General features: G+C 40.8%; 1 protein-coding gene across 6 annotated transcripts in view; it reads left to right on the forward strand.

The window, feature by feature from the left end:
- INO80D (INO80 complex subunit D) overlaps positions 1-16477 on the forward strand; it is a 79426-nt gene that overhangs the window by 30187 nt on the left and 32762 nt on the right. For all 6 annotated transcript variants that reach the window (XM_032278514.1, XM_032278518.1, XM_032278516.1 and 3 more), the window contains 2 exons: positions 1310-2055; positions 11646-11754. In XM_032278514.1, the coding sequence (XP_032134405.1) occupies positions 1310-2055; positions 11646-11754 (855 nt within the window). The remainder of the gene's footprint in view (positions 1-1309; positions 2056-11645; positions 11755-16477) is intronic.

Consider the following 16477-nt stretch of genomic DNA (forward strand, 5'->3'; position numbering starts at 1 on the left):
TCGCTCTTGTTACCCAGGCTGGAGTGCAATGGCGCGATCTCGGCTCATCGCAACCTCCGCCTCCTGGGTTCAGGCAATTCTCCTGCCTCAGCCTCCTGAGTAGCTGGGATTACAGGCACGCACCACCATGCCCAGCTAATTTTTTTTTGTAGCTTTAGTAGAGACGGGGTTTCACCATGTTGACCAGGATGGTCTCGATCTCTTGACCTCGTGATCCACCCGCCTCGGCCTCCCAAAGTGCTGGGATTACAGGCTTGAGCCACCGCGCCCGGCCGCAAGCATTTTTTTAAGTTATTATTTTATTTTTCCATAAGTTATGGGGTACAGGTGGTATTTGGTTACATGAGTAACATGAGTAAATTCTTTAGCGGTGATTTGTGAAATTCTGGTGCACCCATCACCCGAGCAGTATACTTGCTCATTGTTGAAGACTAATGAGAGTCTTCCTGAGCTGTGATTTTAGTTAACGCTGACTGTTTCCAGCTGGAAAGAGTCTCAGGCAAGTTAATCAGTTTCTGTAAAGCTTAGTTTCCTTACCTACATTAAGGGCATTATTTTAGCGCCTACTGCAGGTAGGTACTATAGGAAATAATTCATGTACATAACATCTGGCTATTGAAAAAGGCATTTCACCTATAACCCCGCTAGCCATCTTTTACTTTCTCGTTCCATTCTCTCTCTCTCTCTCTCTCTCTCTGTGTGTGTGTGTGTGTGTGTGTGTGTGTGTCTAAAGCACAGTAGACTCTTGACATTCTTGAGGGTTTTATGTCATACGTGCTTTGTGAATCTCCAAATACTTTAATGCATTAGAAAATATATTTTTTTCTCTATAAAAGAATTTTAAGTGATCTTTCAGACTCTTGATGAGTTACTTTGTATGTTATGAATAGAGAAGCAGTAGATGAGCAGTTATCCAGGGCCACTCAATAACTGAATGACTTGCTTCTGTCTGGCCACTTCTGTGCATGTACAGTTCACATATTTGCCTCATCAAAATTACACTGACTTTGCGGTTGGCTTGAAAGTAGTAGCAGTTTGCATGTTAAGGCACCGACTTTCAAGAGTCACTATAGTGATGCAGTTTTTAATGTGTTAGGATTCACATGTAGTTTTATGTTCTACTTTTAAAAATATGTGTCATGAAGGAGGCTGAGGCAGGAGAATTGCCTGAACCCAGGAGGCGGAGGTTGCGGTGAGCCGAGATCGCGCCATTGCACTCCAGCCTGGGTAACATGAGTGAAACTCCGTCTCAAAAAAAAAAAAAATATGTGTCATGAATATTTTCTCATGTCTGTGTGTGTTTTTAAAGGTACTGCAACAGCCACTTGCAGGTACTTGGCTTTATCCCGAAAAAAGAGAGGAAGAAAAAGAATGATCCAATAGATGAGGTGAAGGTCAGGCACCAGATGGATACCATGGCCTTTAGCCTGACGGTGCCCACGCTGGCCTTGAAGATGCCCAACGGACTGGATGGAATGTCCCTCTCTCCACCTGGGGCAAGGGTCCCTCTCCACTACCTGGAAACTGAGTTGGAAGACCCATTTGCTTTCAATGAGGAAGATGATGACCTAAAGAAAGGGGCAACTGTGAGAAAGAAGTTACAGAGCAAGTTAGCCCAGAATCGGCAGCGCCAGAGAGAGACAGAGATTTTAAAAGTTCGACAAGAGCACTTTAGCCCCCCTCCTGCACCTTCACAGCAGCAGCCTCCACAGCAGCACTCCCACCTGTCACCTTTATCCACTTCTTTAAAACCTCCAGCGCCACCGCAGGGTTCAGTCTGCAAGTCACCTCAACCTCAGAACACCAGCCTACCAATGCAGGGAGTGGCACCCACCACACACACTATAGCACAAGCACGGCAGTTGTCTCACAAGAGGCCTCTGCCCCTCCTGCCATCCAGTAGGGCTCCCCCCGTGGACCCACCCAGGACTGACCGGATCCTCATGAAAGCCACAGCCTTCTCTCCACACTTCTCGTGTATAAGTCGACTGCAGAGACTGGTGAAACTGTGCACCCAAAAACATCAGTTGGACACTGATCTGTTTCCCCATTTAGGTGAGTTACCTATTTTATCATCTCACAGATACATAATATGGCAAAATGTGTTCTGTTGTATGGGGCTTCCCTTTCATAATTACTCCATATGTGATGGGGCTGGAGTAACAATTGGGCAGAGTGGTACAGTGAAAGATTCTGTATTCAGGTAGATCACCTTAAAGTAAACACAGTCTTCCCTCTACATGTGTGGTGGATTGGTTCCAGGTACCTAAATTTGAGGATGCTCAAATTCCTGATATAAACAGTGTAGTATTTGCACATAACCTATGCATATCCTCTCGTATTCTTTAAATCATCTCTAGATTACTTATAATACCTAATATAATGTAAATGCTATGAAAACAGTTGTTATACTGTATTTAGGGAATAATGACAAGGAAAAAAGTCTGTGTATGTTCAGTACAAATGTAATCTTTTTTTTTTTTTTTTTTTCCAAAGGCTAGTCAAGTGAGGCAGTGGGAGTGGAGAAGGAAGAAAGAAATCTGTAACTGGTTGTGATCAATTAGTTGTGAACACTACTGCACTTGGACCAGCCTTTTATTTTTATTATTATTTTTTTAAATTTATTTTTTTAATGTAACCTTTTTTCTCAAATATTTTTGATCAGTGATTAGCTGAATCCACAGATGTGGATCCCATAGATACAGAGGGCCAACACTGGAGGGACTAATACTTACTGAATAGGATACAGAAATAGGAGTTGGGAATTTTGAATTCCACACATAGCTTTTATTTGTAGTGATGGCAGCATGAAAAGGCAGTTGTGTTTGGTTGTATGCCTTTATGAGTTTAGCACCTGTGCATCTAATGAAGTTCTTTGCATGTCTTTTTTTAGGAATGATCATAGTATTGTTAATATCTGCTTACCGTTTTAAAACATTTTTTCCTGTTTAAAAAATTCTCAAGGCAATACCTGTTTATGATTTAAAAGTGAGAAAATACATGTAAAACTTGTAATTTAATGTAGTCACGTCTGTTTTTTTGTTGCTTCTGAATTTTCTGTTTTGCTTGAGAAAACTTCCTCAATCCCAAGTTTATAGAGATATTGTATTTTCTATTAATAGTTTGATTGGTTTTGATCATTTAAACCTTTAATTCAGTTGAAGTTTATTCTTGAATTTGATATGAGTTATGATTCTCTCTTCAGGAAAAATTATTTGCATAATATCACAGCGATAGAAATATGAACAAAGATAGAACATGAAGAGATATGAATAGTCAATAAGCAAATGAATACCTCAGTCTCTCAGCAGGCAGGAAATACAAATTAAAGCAACAATGAATTACCAGATTGGCAAAATAATGGCCATGGTTGGTCAGGGTCAGGGTATGATATCTCATACATTTCTGGTGAGTAATTTAGCAACATCTAATTAAAAATATATGTATAGGCTGGGCTTAGTGGCTTACACCTATAATCCCAGCACTTTGGGAGGCTGATGCAGGAGGCTCACTTGAAGCCAAGGGTTTGAGACCAACCTAGGCAACATAGTAAGATCCTGTCTCTAAAAAAAAACAAAAATAAGGCCAGGCATGGTGACTCATGCCTGTAATCCCAGCACTTTGGGAGGCTGAGGCAGGCAGATCATGAGGTCAGGAGTTCGAGACCAGCCTGACCAACATGGTGAAACCCCATTTCTACTAAAAATACAAAAAAATTAGGTGGGTGTGGTGCCAAGCACCTGTAATCCCAGCAACTCCAGAGGCTGAGGCAAGAGAATCATTTGAACCCATGAGACAGAGGTTCAAATGTACTCTCGGCACTCCGAGAAGTACACCATTGCACTCCAGCCTGGGTGACAGAGTGAGACTCCATCTCAAAAAATAAATAAATAAATAAAAATGAAAAATAAAAATAAAATATATTTGTAGCCAGCGGTCTCACTTTCAAGACACTATCCTGAGGATTAAAAAAATCAAAATGGGCCGGGCGCGGTGGCTCACGCCTGTAATCCCAGCACTTTGGGAGTCCGAGGCGGGTGGATCACAAGGTCAAGAGTTCGAGACCATCCTGGTCAACATGGTGAAACCCCGTCTCTACTAAAAATACAAAAAATTAGCTGGGCATGGTGGCGCGTGCCTGTAATCCCAGCTACTCAGGAGGCTGAGGCAGGAGAATTGCCTGAACCCAGGAGGCGGAGGTTGCGATGAGCCGAGATCGCGCCATTGCACTCCAGCCTGGGTAACAAGAGCGAAACTCCGTCTCAAAAAAAAAAAAAAAAAAAAAAAATCAAAATGTAGGCCGGGCAAGGTGGCTCACGCCTGTAATCCCAGCACTTCGGGAGGCTGAGATGGGTGGATCATGAGGTCAGGAGTTCAAGACCAGCCTGGCCAAGATGGGGAAACCCCATCTCTAAAAAAAAAAAAAATAAATAAAATATAAGGGTATATGTGCCAGGATGTTCGTTGAAACATTGTTTGTAGCATTAAAAACTTGCAAAGAAACAATTACTGCTAGGAAACATTGACTAAATTATGGTTTATGTATGTTTTAAGAAATATTATGTAGCAGACTGGGTACAGTGGCTCACACCTGTGATCTTAGCCCTCTGGGAGACTGAAATGGGAGGAACACTTGAGCCCAGGAGATCAAGACCAATCTGGGTGACATAGTAAGACCTTGTCCCTATTATTTAAAAAAAAAAGAAAGAAATACTATATAGCTATTAAAAAGAATGAATGAGGCCAGATGTGGTGGCTCATGCCTGTGATCCCAGCAATTTAGGAGGCTGAGGTGGGTGAATCACCTGAGGTTAGGAGTTTGAGACCAGCCTGGTCAGCATGGCGAAACCTCATCTCTACTAAAAATACAAAAATTAGCCAGGCATGGTGGTACGCGCCTGTAATCCCAGCTCCTCAGGAGATTGAGACAAGAGAATTGCTTCAATCCGGGAGGCAGAGGTTGCAGTGAGCCGAGATCATGCCATTGAACTTCAGTCTGGGCAACAAGAGTGAAACTCCATCTCAAAAAAAAAAATGAAATTTTTATCTTTTGATTGGGATGTGTCCGTGGTATATTAAAAAGTGGAAAAAAATAAAGAGGTAATTATTATTCCCTTTTGGCAAAAACAAACAAGGTAAATAAACAGGGGATATCAGTATATTAAGTATATGGCTGTTTGCCTGATTAGTGTGAGCATAGGTAAAAGTATAAAAGGATACATTCTTCCAGGCTGTTAACATCAGCTACCCTAGGAAGGACGGAATTGGACACGGTGTATTTTATAAGAGAAGAGAGTGGTGGCTTTTCTTATAGCTTTTTATTGTTTAACCCGTTGTTAAACAATTTTTGACTTTTTGTGGTTAAAAAGCAAAACTTAAAAACTATACAGACAAAAATAATAAATTAAAACACTCCAAGCTATATTAATACCCCTTTGTTAATACCATGGTATATTCTTTTTTTTCTTTTTTTAAAAAAATTATTTAACTTGCTTTACCCACATGCCAAATTCTTTCCAATATATAAAATTTGGTTCTTACTATATATACTGTTTTGTAACCTGTTTTAAAATTTTTCATATACAATATAATTTGTCATGGCTGAATTTTGTCTTCCATTCAAGTTGTATCTAGTTTATGTCTTTATAAACTGTTGTAGATGTATATAGTCTTGCAGTAAACAGTTATTGCCACATCTTTAATTTTGTCTTCGAATAGATTGTTAATTCTGTATCCTAAAAGTGGAATTGCTGATTCTAAGCTTTAGCTTTTCCTTTAAAAAAAAAAAATTTTTTTTTGATATATGTTGCCAAATTTTTCTTCGGAATTATTTTGTCAGCTTATCTTCTTTAAGCAGTGTGTGAGAATAAGTTTCTCTAACTCTTTATCAGTTCTGATTAGTATTATTACTGTTATTACTGCCTTTGCAAATTAGATAGAAAATCTCCTTAAATTTACGTAGATTAGTGTTTATAAATTTGGTTTTAGGATCCTTTACACTTAAAAATTAATAAGGACACCATAGAACCCTTGTGTATGAGTTGGATCTATTTATACTGTATTAGAAGCTAAAACTGAGAAATTTAAAATATAATTTTTTATTTTTTAGACAGGGTCTTGCTCTGTTGCCCAGGCCAGAGTGCAGTGGCATGATCATGGCTTGCTGCTGCGTTGACCTGCTGGGCTCAAGTGATCCTCCCACCTCAGCTTCCCAAGCAACTGGGACCACAGGCACACACCACCACAACTGGCTAATTTTTAAAAAAATTTTTTGGTAGAGTGGGGGTCTCACTACATTGCCCAGGCTGATCTTGAAGTCCTGGCTCAAGCGATCCTCCTGCTTCTGCCTCCCAAAGTGCTGGGATTACAGGCATAAGCCACTGTGTCTGGCCTGTCACATACTCTTTCAAATAAAAATGATGAATGAGAAAAAGCAGTTTGGTCAGGTTGCCATTAAAACAGTTGTGCAAGTCCTCTTCCTCAGGATAACTGGCATACTTTCTTCCTCTGAGACAGAGGTGTTTTATGTATGCTTCACATTTACTCAGAATAGTATAAAGAGTATCAAGACATGTACTCAGGTTGGTTTCATAAAATAAATAATCTTTAATAAGCAAAAACATTATTAAATAAAACTTGGAGGCATCGTGAGGAATACAATGACTCTTAGTAAGTTTGATGCCACTGCCTTAATTCATGCTAATTAAGGAGTCTGTTTACCTGTCATTACTTTTATACCATCAGTGTGTCAACACAGTGAAAAAGGCAAATAAGGTCTTCATACTGTTTTGTTGAAAATAGTTTTGAGGCCAGGTGAGGTGGCTCGTGCTGGTAATCCCAGCACTTTAGAAGGCCAAGACAGGAGGATCACTTGAGTCTAGGAGTTTGCGACCAGCCTGAGCAACATAGTGAGATTCTATCTCTTTTTTAAAATTTAAATTAAAAAAAAAAATAAATAAAACTTAAAAAAAAATAGTGTTGACCTATATACCCTGAGAGTATTTCAGGGACTTCTGGGGATCTGTGGACCATACTTTGAGAACTGCTATTTTGGATTCATAATATAGCTGAGTATTTGTTCATATGATTTTTTTTTCTTTTTTTTTTTTTTTTTGAGACGGAGTTTCACTCTTGTTACCCAGGCTGGAGTGCAATGGCGCGATCTCGGCTCACCGCAACCTCCGCCTCCCGGGTTCAAGCAATTCTCCTGCCTCAGCCTCCTGAGTAGCTGGGATTACAGGCACGCGCCACCATGCCCAGCTAATGTTTTGTATTTTTAGTAGAGACAGGGTTTCACCATGTTGACCAGGATGGTCTTGATCTCTTGACCTCATGATCCACCCGCCTCGGCCTCCCAAAGTGCTGGGATTACAGGCTTGAGCCACTGCGCCTGGCAGTGTTCATATGATTTTTTGGACGTTTTATTTATTTTGCCTTTCACGTCTTCCATTCATTTATTTAATTTCTATTGATTTGTAAGAGCTTTTTATATGTATATTTGTTGCAAAGTCTCTCCCTCCTCTCCTGTTTTTCCTTTCCTGGTATCTGTTATAGCCAGGCACACTGGTGCACTTGTAATCTCTCTGCTATTTGGGTGGCTGAGGCGGGAGAATCACTTAAGCCCAAGAGTTTACAGCTGCAGTGAGCTAAAATCATGCCACTGTGACAGAGCTGAGACCCTGTCTTTTTTTTTTTTTTTTTTTTTTTTTTTTTAGACGGAGTTTCGCTCTTGTTGCCCAGGCTGGAGTACAGTGGCGCAATCTCAGCTCACTGCAACTTCTGCCTCCCAGGTTCAAGCGATTCTTCTGCCTCAGCCTCCCGAGTAGCTGGGGTTACAGGCATGTGCCACCACACCTGGCTAATTTTGTATTTTTAGTAGAGATGGGGTTTCTCCATCTTGGTCAGGCTGGTCTTGAACTCCTGACTTCAGGTGATTCACCTGCCTGGGCTTCCCAAAATGTTGGGATTACAGGCGTGAGCCACCATGCCCATTGATTTTTTAAATCCTTTTAAACAGAATGAAAACATACAGAAAAAGTTTTCAGCCTTTAAAATTTTTTTTCTCTTTTTCTGAGATGGAGTCTTGCTCTGTCGCCCAGGCTGTAGTGCAGTGACGTGATCTCGGCTCACATGATCTCGGCTCACGTGATCTCGGCTCTGTACCCTCTGCCTCCCAGGTTCAAACGATTCTTCTTCCTCAGCCTCCCGAGTAGCTGGGATTATAGGCGCATACCACTATACCTGGCTAATTTTTTGTATTTTTAGTAGAAATGGGGTTTCACCAGGTTGGCCAGCCTGGTCTCGAACTTCTGACCTTGGGTGATCTACCTGCCTTGGCCTCCCAGAGTGCTGGGTTTATAGGCGTGAGCCAGCACACATAGTGACCCTTTTAAGTTTTTAAAAATGCAAACATTTCAGAGGCTTAAGCTCTCAAAACAAAGGTTATTTTGGAGAAACCAAAAATTGTAATGCACTTTTATGACAAAGTATTGTCTGTATTCATGTCAACAAAGAGTACTTAAATAAAAACTCAGTCTTATTAGCTTTTATAGTCCTGTCTAGGCTAGTTATAGCAGTTAGTATATCAGTTAGTTACATTAAAATGAGTGATAATGAAGCCAAGATCAAAGGTTTGCTTTATTGGACAGTTAGTTTCACAGCAGGAAAAACACTTCCATCTTCTAGGTTGTGTTTTTTTTTTTTTTAATGAGATGGGGTCTTATTCTGTCACCCAGGTTGGAGTACAGTGGCACAATCTCGGCTCACTGCAGCCTCTGTGTCCTGGGTTCAAGCTGTTCTCCCATTTCAGCCTCCCGAGTAGCTGGGATTACAGGTACCCACTTGGCTAATTTTGGTATTTTTGTGGAGATGGGGTTTCACAATGTTGGCCAGGCTGATCTTGAACTCCTGATCTCAGGTGATCCTCCCACCTTGGCCTCCCAAAGTGCTGGGATTATAAGCGTGAGCCACCATGCCCAGCCCCATCTTAGTTTTTATAACTTAGATCTTGACTTCCTCAGAGAAAGTATAGGTGTCTGAGTAGAAATTATTCTATTGAAACAAATAAAAGATAACTCATGCTCTGTTTTTTAGTGGTGACTTAAATGTCACTTAGGAGGACCTTACCTTTAAACACACTGAAGTTGATGCTGTTGTGATCACTTAACTGCTTTTTTACCTTTCCCCCTACAAATTATTAATTATTTCAGTTGAGAGAAAGTAGCTCATTTTTAAAGGTGACCTGACATTTTAGATAGTCATCTTGGAACAGATTTGAAGTTTCTTTATGCCAATGGCAATGTGTTATTTAATCTTAAACATTTATAATTTGCATTTCAATTAACCTTTTCTTAATTTCCCTATTTGGCACTTGTAAACTCATTTAAACTATGGAAGCAATCCGTGAAGTCCTTTTTAATGTAACTGTCTAATACTCTTGATTTTTGAGGTTCTCAAGAAGGAAGATGTAAATAAAATAGTTATCAAGGTGTCTTGTAAGTTTCATAGAGGTATGAATATATTAAACTTATGTAGTCCCACATACTGTTACACTTTAGGCTGTCTGTGCAACGTCAGTCTTTTTTTTTTTTTTTTTTTTTTTGAGACGGAGTTTCGCTCTCGTTACCCAGGCTGGAGTGCAATGGCACGATCTCGGCTCACCTCAACCTCCGCCTCCTGGGTTCAGGCAATTCCCCTGCCTCAGCCTCCTGAGTAGCTGGGATTACAGGCACGCGCCACCATGCCCAGCTTATTTTTTGTATTTTTAGTAGAGACGGGGTTTCACGATGTTGACCAGGATGGTCTCGATCTCTTGACCTCGTGATCCACCCGCCTCGGCCTCCCAAAGTGCTGGGATTACAGGCTTGAGCCACCGCGCCCGGCTACGTCAGTCTTTATCAAGACCTCTTCAAGATGTAAAAATTAAAAAAAAAATTTTTTTAACTTTTAGAGATAGGGCCTTGCTCTGTCACCAGGCTGAAGTGCAGTGGCATGATTATGGTTCACTGTGGCCTCAAGGGTCAATTGATCCTCCTGCTTCAGTCTCCTGAGTAGTTGGGACTGCAGGCATGTACCACTCTGGCTGGCTAATTTTTAAGTTTTTTGTAGAGTCGGGGTCTAGGCTTTGTTACCCAGTCTGATCTCTAACTCCTTGCCTCAGGCGATCCTCCCGCCCCAGCCTCCCAAACTGCTGGGATTACAAGCATGAGCCAGTGTACCTGGCCAAGATACAAGACTTTTAAAAGGGTAAAGCTTTTATGTCAGGAGTTAAAAATTATTTAATCATTAAAAATTATAGCATTTGGCTGTGCACAGTGGCTCATGCCTGTAATTGCAGCACTTTGGGAGGCTAAGGCAGGTAGATCACTTGAGCTCAGGAGTTCGACAGCAGCCTGGTCAACATGGTGAAACCCCATCTCTACAAAAAATACAAAGATTAGCTGGGCATGGTGGTGCTGCCTGTAGTGCCAGCTACTCTGAAGGCTGAGGTGGGAGGATCACTTGAGCCCGGGAGGTCAAGTGTGTAGTGAGCCGAGATTGTACCACTACCCTCCAACCTGGGCAACAGAGTGAGACCCTTTAACAAAATATTAATATATACTGCATTCATCCATCTTTCCTTCTAACCTTGTTTTATATAGTGGAGCACAAAATCTGACAGCTTTTGTTTAAAATAATTGAAAGAAATCCCAAATCTCATTAGTAATAGAACGTGACCATCCCACCCTTCCATTTTCCTGTAGAAGGTAAGAACTAAAGAATGGTTTGGGAGTGGGGGATGGAGTGTTTCTGCCTTTGAGACTTTATTGTAGGGCCCTTCTTTGTTGAAATGTAGGGTGACTCTGTCTCCACTTTTTGACCTTTTTCTTTTTTTCGTTGTTTTCATAAAGCCATTCAGAAGCAGGTATTGACCTTTTTCTTGCCTGAACATGTGTTGAGCTGCTTTTTTCACCCTCTTGAATATATTTTATGTTTTTCTGACATCATTTTAGTGTATGAAGTTTTAATACTTAAAGAAATTCTGGCCGGACACAGTGGCTCACACCTGTAATCCCGGCACTTTGGGAGGCCAGGGCTGGGGGTGGATCATTTAAGGTCAGAAGTTCAAGACCAGCCTGGCCAACATGGAAAAACCCTGTCTCTACTAAAAATACAAAAATTAGCTGTGTATGGTGGCGGGCACCTGTAATCCCAGCTATTCGGGAGGATGAGGCATGAGAATCACTTAAACCCAGGAAGCAGAGGTTGCAGTGAGCTGAGATTGTGCCACTCATTCCAGCCTGGGTGACAGGGCAAAACCCCAGTGAAAAAAAAGAAAGAAATTCTACCTTTTTTGTGACCTGAACTCTGTCTTTGCTTTTGTTATTTCTACCCTATTAGTGAAGTGTCTGACAAAACAAGTTCGTCTGTAGAATATAGCTTAGCCTTTTTGTTGTCATGTCATTTAAAAAACCCTATTGTGCATCATACATTCATTATTAATATCTTTGTATGAACAGAAATGAGATTAATCAGGAGGCATTTATTCACACCATGATGGTACTTGCTGTGGGTGTGTTGGGTTATGTTATTTTGTGTAGCTTTTTAATTTAAATTTTGAATAACAGTAATTTTTTCTAACTTGCAATATCTCCTGTTTACTCCAGGGTTGGACTGGTCTGAAGAGAGTGGAGAGGAACCGGAGGACTCAGAGCAGGCCTCACCCTACCAGGTTGCATGGTCCATCCGGGAAACCCTTAGATATGAAAGACATGCGTAAGTCTTCTGTTCTATTTTTATTCTTTTTTTCTTTTTTCTTTTTTTTTTTTTTGAGATGGAGTCTCACTCTGTCGCCTAGGCTGGAGTGCAGTGGTGTGGTCTCAGTTCACTGCAACCTCTGCCTCCCAGGTTCAAGCAATTCTCCTTTTTAGCCTCCTGAGTAGCTGGGATTATAGGCGCCCACCACCGTGCCTGAGTAATATTTTTATATTTTTAGTACAGATCAGGTTTCACCATGTTGGCCAGGCTGGTTTCAAACTCCTGATCTCAAGTGATCTGTCCGCCAAGGCCTCCCAAAAGTGCTGGGATTATAGGCGTGAGCTACCACTCCTAGCCCAATTTTTATTCTTGAATGACTGCTGTAGCAGGTTGATATTTCCCCCTATATATGCTGATTTTTATATGTTATTAGATATAGTTTTATTGTAAAATAAAAGTTCAAAAAGTTGGAAGTTAAATAGACTTCATTCCAGGAAATTGGAGGTAAAATAGATTCCACTTGGGAAGAAATGTGCTATATTGTTTGAGCAAAGCTACTCTTAAATTTTCTTGGTAAATTTGTTTCTGTACCTGTCCCATTCATCATTAAAGGAATTAATTATTATAGAACTTAGAATTGAAAAGAACCTTAGAGATTAATTGATCCAATTTCCTCATTTTACACAAGAGGAAAGCAAGGTCCACATAGGTTGAGAAACTTGCACATGGTCTCTTGGAGGGCTATGTGGATTCCCACTGTCTTGCTTCTCTGTATCTCCTTGGCTGTGTCTGCACAGTAGCTAAAGTAGTGCTTTTTTTTTTTTTTTTTTGAGACAGAGTTTCGCTCTTTTTACCCAGGCTGGAGTGCAATGGCGCAATCTCGGCTCACAGCAACCTCCGCCTCCTGGGTTCAGGCAATTCTCCTGCCTCAGCCTCCTCAGTAGCTGGGATTACAGGCACGCGCCACCATGCCCAGCTAATTTTTTGTAGTTTTAGTAGAGACGGGGTTTCACCATGTTGACCAGGATGGTCTCGATCTCTTGACCTCGTGATCCACCCGCCTCGGCCTCCCAAAGTGCTGGAATTATAGGTGTGAGCCACCGCGCCCGGCCAGTAGTGCTTTTTTACTTCACTTCTATCTTCTGCAACATTGATCCATTCTTTGTTTCTACTGTGACACAGTGTTTTTTGTTTTTTAAGGATAAATCTCCTGAGGTGTTTTCTTTGTACCTTCCTAATTGGAAATCTATTTGGGTATACTGACAGCCCTCTTCAGTTTTTTTTCCCATGTATGTCTTAGGAAAAGAAACACTCGTCTAAGATCTGTAGAAGTTGAATGCATATCCACTTCAATGATAGTAAGAAAACAAACTTTTTTAGGAGACTGCTTTTAGCATTGTACAGATTCACTTGGTGCAGTTTGACAATACCAAGACAGATCCTTGTCTTTGGGGCCAAAAAATGACTCACTGACTCAGCTAATTATTTATTTAAAATGTTGTGGTTTGAATAGATATTCAGCAATATAGAGGGAGACCATCTGTCTGTGATGGTTTTTGAATTTATAGGATTAAAAATGTGATTTGTTAGTATACCCAGAGGTGATTAGGCTTAGGGAACTGATTCCCTAGAGTCTAATCTGTACACTAAAATGTACACATAATGAGAAGTATAATCATCAAGTAGTACAAATGGCCACTGAACAAAATAACACAGGAAGCAAATTATCATCAGAAGCTTATTTGGACATGGAATTAGAGCAAGTAGGTTAGTTGGATTTTATTAATGGTCAGTGTCTTAAATTATAATAGCATGATGCATCTCACTCTTGGGATTTATTTCCCATCTAGTTGTTCCTGCCTCAATTACCCCTTAGATAGTATTGGAGAATGTTACACCTTTTTTTCTTACTCTGAGGTTCCATTTTATATGTCATTCAAGACTATTTCCTTACCATTAACAGATTCTTTCAGATACAGTACAATAGAGTTAGTTGAGCTTAAGCTTTTTAGTTATAGATACCATCAGTCATACTTCCTAACAGTAATTCATATCAGCTTAATTTGACTTGTGATATTTTGGGTTAATTTTACAAATCCAGCAAAAACCTGGTACATGGGAAATTATTAATAAACGGTTATTATCATTTTAAATTTAATTCTCAAGGTAACCTGGACATCAGTATTGAGAGTATATGCTATTGATTGGGAACAATGTGTATTCTATTCTGCCTTCTATTCTTGCAGAGTTATCAAAATACTTCTTTTATTGTTTTAGATTTGTGGCCCTCCTCATTTTTCTTTATCTCCGTAGCATGTTACTTTCTTGGCCACTCTTGCAGCTTGCTTCCTCTTTGACTACCACGATGCTCTGCTCTCCTGGTTCTTCTCCTTTACTCTGTCTTCCTCCCCCACCCCTCTTTTTTGAAACAGATATTTATCCTTCTTGCCCAGCCGTTGTTGTTTTCATCTTTTCCCCTTCATTCTTTTCCTTCACTCAGTTATTCATTTTTCATTTCATACATTTGTCTTACTTATTCAGCACATTTTTGTTGGGCTCTTACAATGCTCCGGTCATGGAGCACTCTATATTTTTAATGTTGGGTAAAACAGAGATCGAATCGGTTTACCCACCTGTCTGTGTCTGTAATTCCACATTTGTATCTGCCACTCTGCCCTCTAAGAGGAATCTCTGTCCTGTATTTTAATTAATTAATTAAATTTTTGAAGCAGGAGTTTTGCTCTGTTGTCCAGGGTAGAGTACAGTGACATGATCACAGCTCACTGCAGTCTTGAACTGCCAGGCTCAAGCCATCCTCCCACCATAGCCTCCCAAGTAGTTGGAACTACTATACCACCACGTTTGGCTAATTTTAAAATTTTTTGTAGAGATGGACTCTTGCCAGGTTGGGCTCAAACTCCTGGTCTCTAGGGATCCTCCTGCTTAGGCCTCCCAAAATGTTGGGATTATAAGCATGAGCCACCATGCCTGACCTGTACTGTATTTTAAACTTCCATCTTTATTCTAATTTCTTGTTGAAGCTACCTGTCATTTATTGTACCTTGCTGTGTTTAAGTGTAGTGGAAAATGGCAAACTGTAGAAAACTGGCCCTAACTGGCTCGGTGCGATGGCTAACGCCTATAATCTCAGCACTTGGGGAGGCCAAGGCTGGTGGATCACAAGGTCAGGAGTTTGAGACCATCATGAACAACAAGGTGAAATCCCGTCTCTACTAAAAATACAAAAATTAGCCGGGTGTGGTGGTGGCACACCTGTAATCTGAGCTACTCAGGAGGCTGACGCAGGAGAATTGCTTGAACCTAGGAGGCAGAGGTTGCAATGAGCTGTGATTGCACCACTGCACTCCAGCCTGGGCGACAGAGCAAGACTCCATCTCAAAAAAAAAAAAAAAAAAAAGAAGAAGAAGAAAAGTAAAGAAAAAAAGAAAGAAAATTGGCCCTACCTAGGCTATTCATTATATTTTCAAGAGGATATTGCCATTTCAAATGCTTTAGTGAGGTCATTGAGTTTTTGAAAGAAAAAGTGACAGTGATCTGGCCACCAAGTTTGTGTCTAAAGAACCTCTTTGTGAGTTTTCTTGCTAATCCAGGATGACACCTTAAGGAATTTTTTTGTTTGTTTTGAGTCAGGGTCTTACCCTATCACCCAGGCTGGAGCACAGTGGCTAGATCATAGCTCACTGCAGCCTCGACTTCCTGGGCTCAAGTGATCCTCTTGCCTTAGCCTCCTGAGTAGCTGGGACTACAAGTGCAGGCCACCATTTTAAAATTTTTGTAGAGATAGGGTCTTAACTGTGTTGCCAAGGCTGGCCTCAAACTTCTTGCTTCAAGGAGTCCTCCTGCCTTGACCTTCCAAAGTATAGGGATTACAGGCATGAGCCGCTATACCTGTCCCTAAAGGATTTTTTTTTTTTTTTTTTTTTGAAATGGAGTCTCACTCTGTCATCCAGGCTGGCGTGCAATGGCGTGATCTTGGCTCACTGCAACCTCCCCTCCCTACTGAGTTCAAGTGATTCCCCTGCCTCAGCCTCCCAAGTAGCTGAGGCTACAGGCACCCATCACCATGCCCAGCTAATTTTTGTATTTTTAGTAGAGATGGGGTTTCACCGTGTTGGCCAGGCTGGTCTTGAACTCCTGACCTCAGGGGATCCACCTGCCTCAGCCTCCCAAAGTGCTTGGATTACAGACATGAGCCACCTTTTAATCTTGCTTTTGGTTTCTTTGATTCTCTTTATTTTTATATTTTTAATTTCATTGCTTTGTGTTATAATTCCTGTTATTTCCTTCTGCTTGTTTTGGGTTTAATTTGCTTGTCTTTTTGTAGTTTTTAAGGTGACAGTTTAAATCAGTTGTCTGAGATCTTTCTTGTTTTCTAATATTGACTCCTTGTTTTACTTTTCCTCTAAGCACTGGTAATAGCTGTGTCCCACAGATTTTGATAAGACATTCATTGTTATTCAGTTCAAAATCCTTTTTTTTGAGACAAGGTTTCACTCTGTCGCCCAGGCTGGAGTTCAGTGGCATGATTATGGCTCACCGCAGCCTTGACCTCCTGGCTTAAGAGATCCTCCCGTGTCAGCCTCCTAAGTGACTGAGATCATACACATGTGCCACCACTTATGGCTGATTTTTTTTTTTTTTTCTTGTAAAGATGGGATCTCAAACTCCTGGGCTCAAGTGATCCTCCCATCTTGACCTCCCTAAATGCTAGGATTACAGG

The sequence above is a fragment of the Sapajus apella genome, unplaced genomic scaffold (genome assembly GCF_009761245.1).
Source record: "Sapajus apella isolate SASKATOON/1434 unplaced genomic scaffold, GSC_monkey_1.0 scaffold10, whole genome shotgun sequence".
Classification (NCBI taxonomy): domain Eukaryota; kingdom Metazoa; phylum Chordata; class Mammalia; order Primates; family Cebidae; genus Sapajus; species Sapajus apella.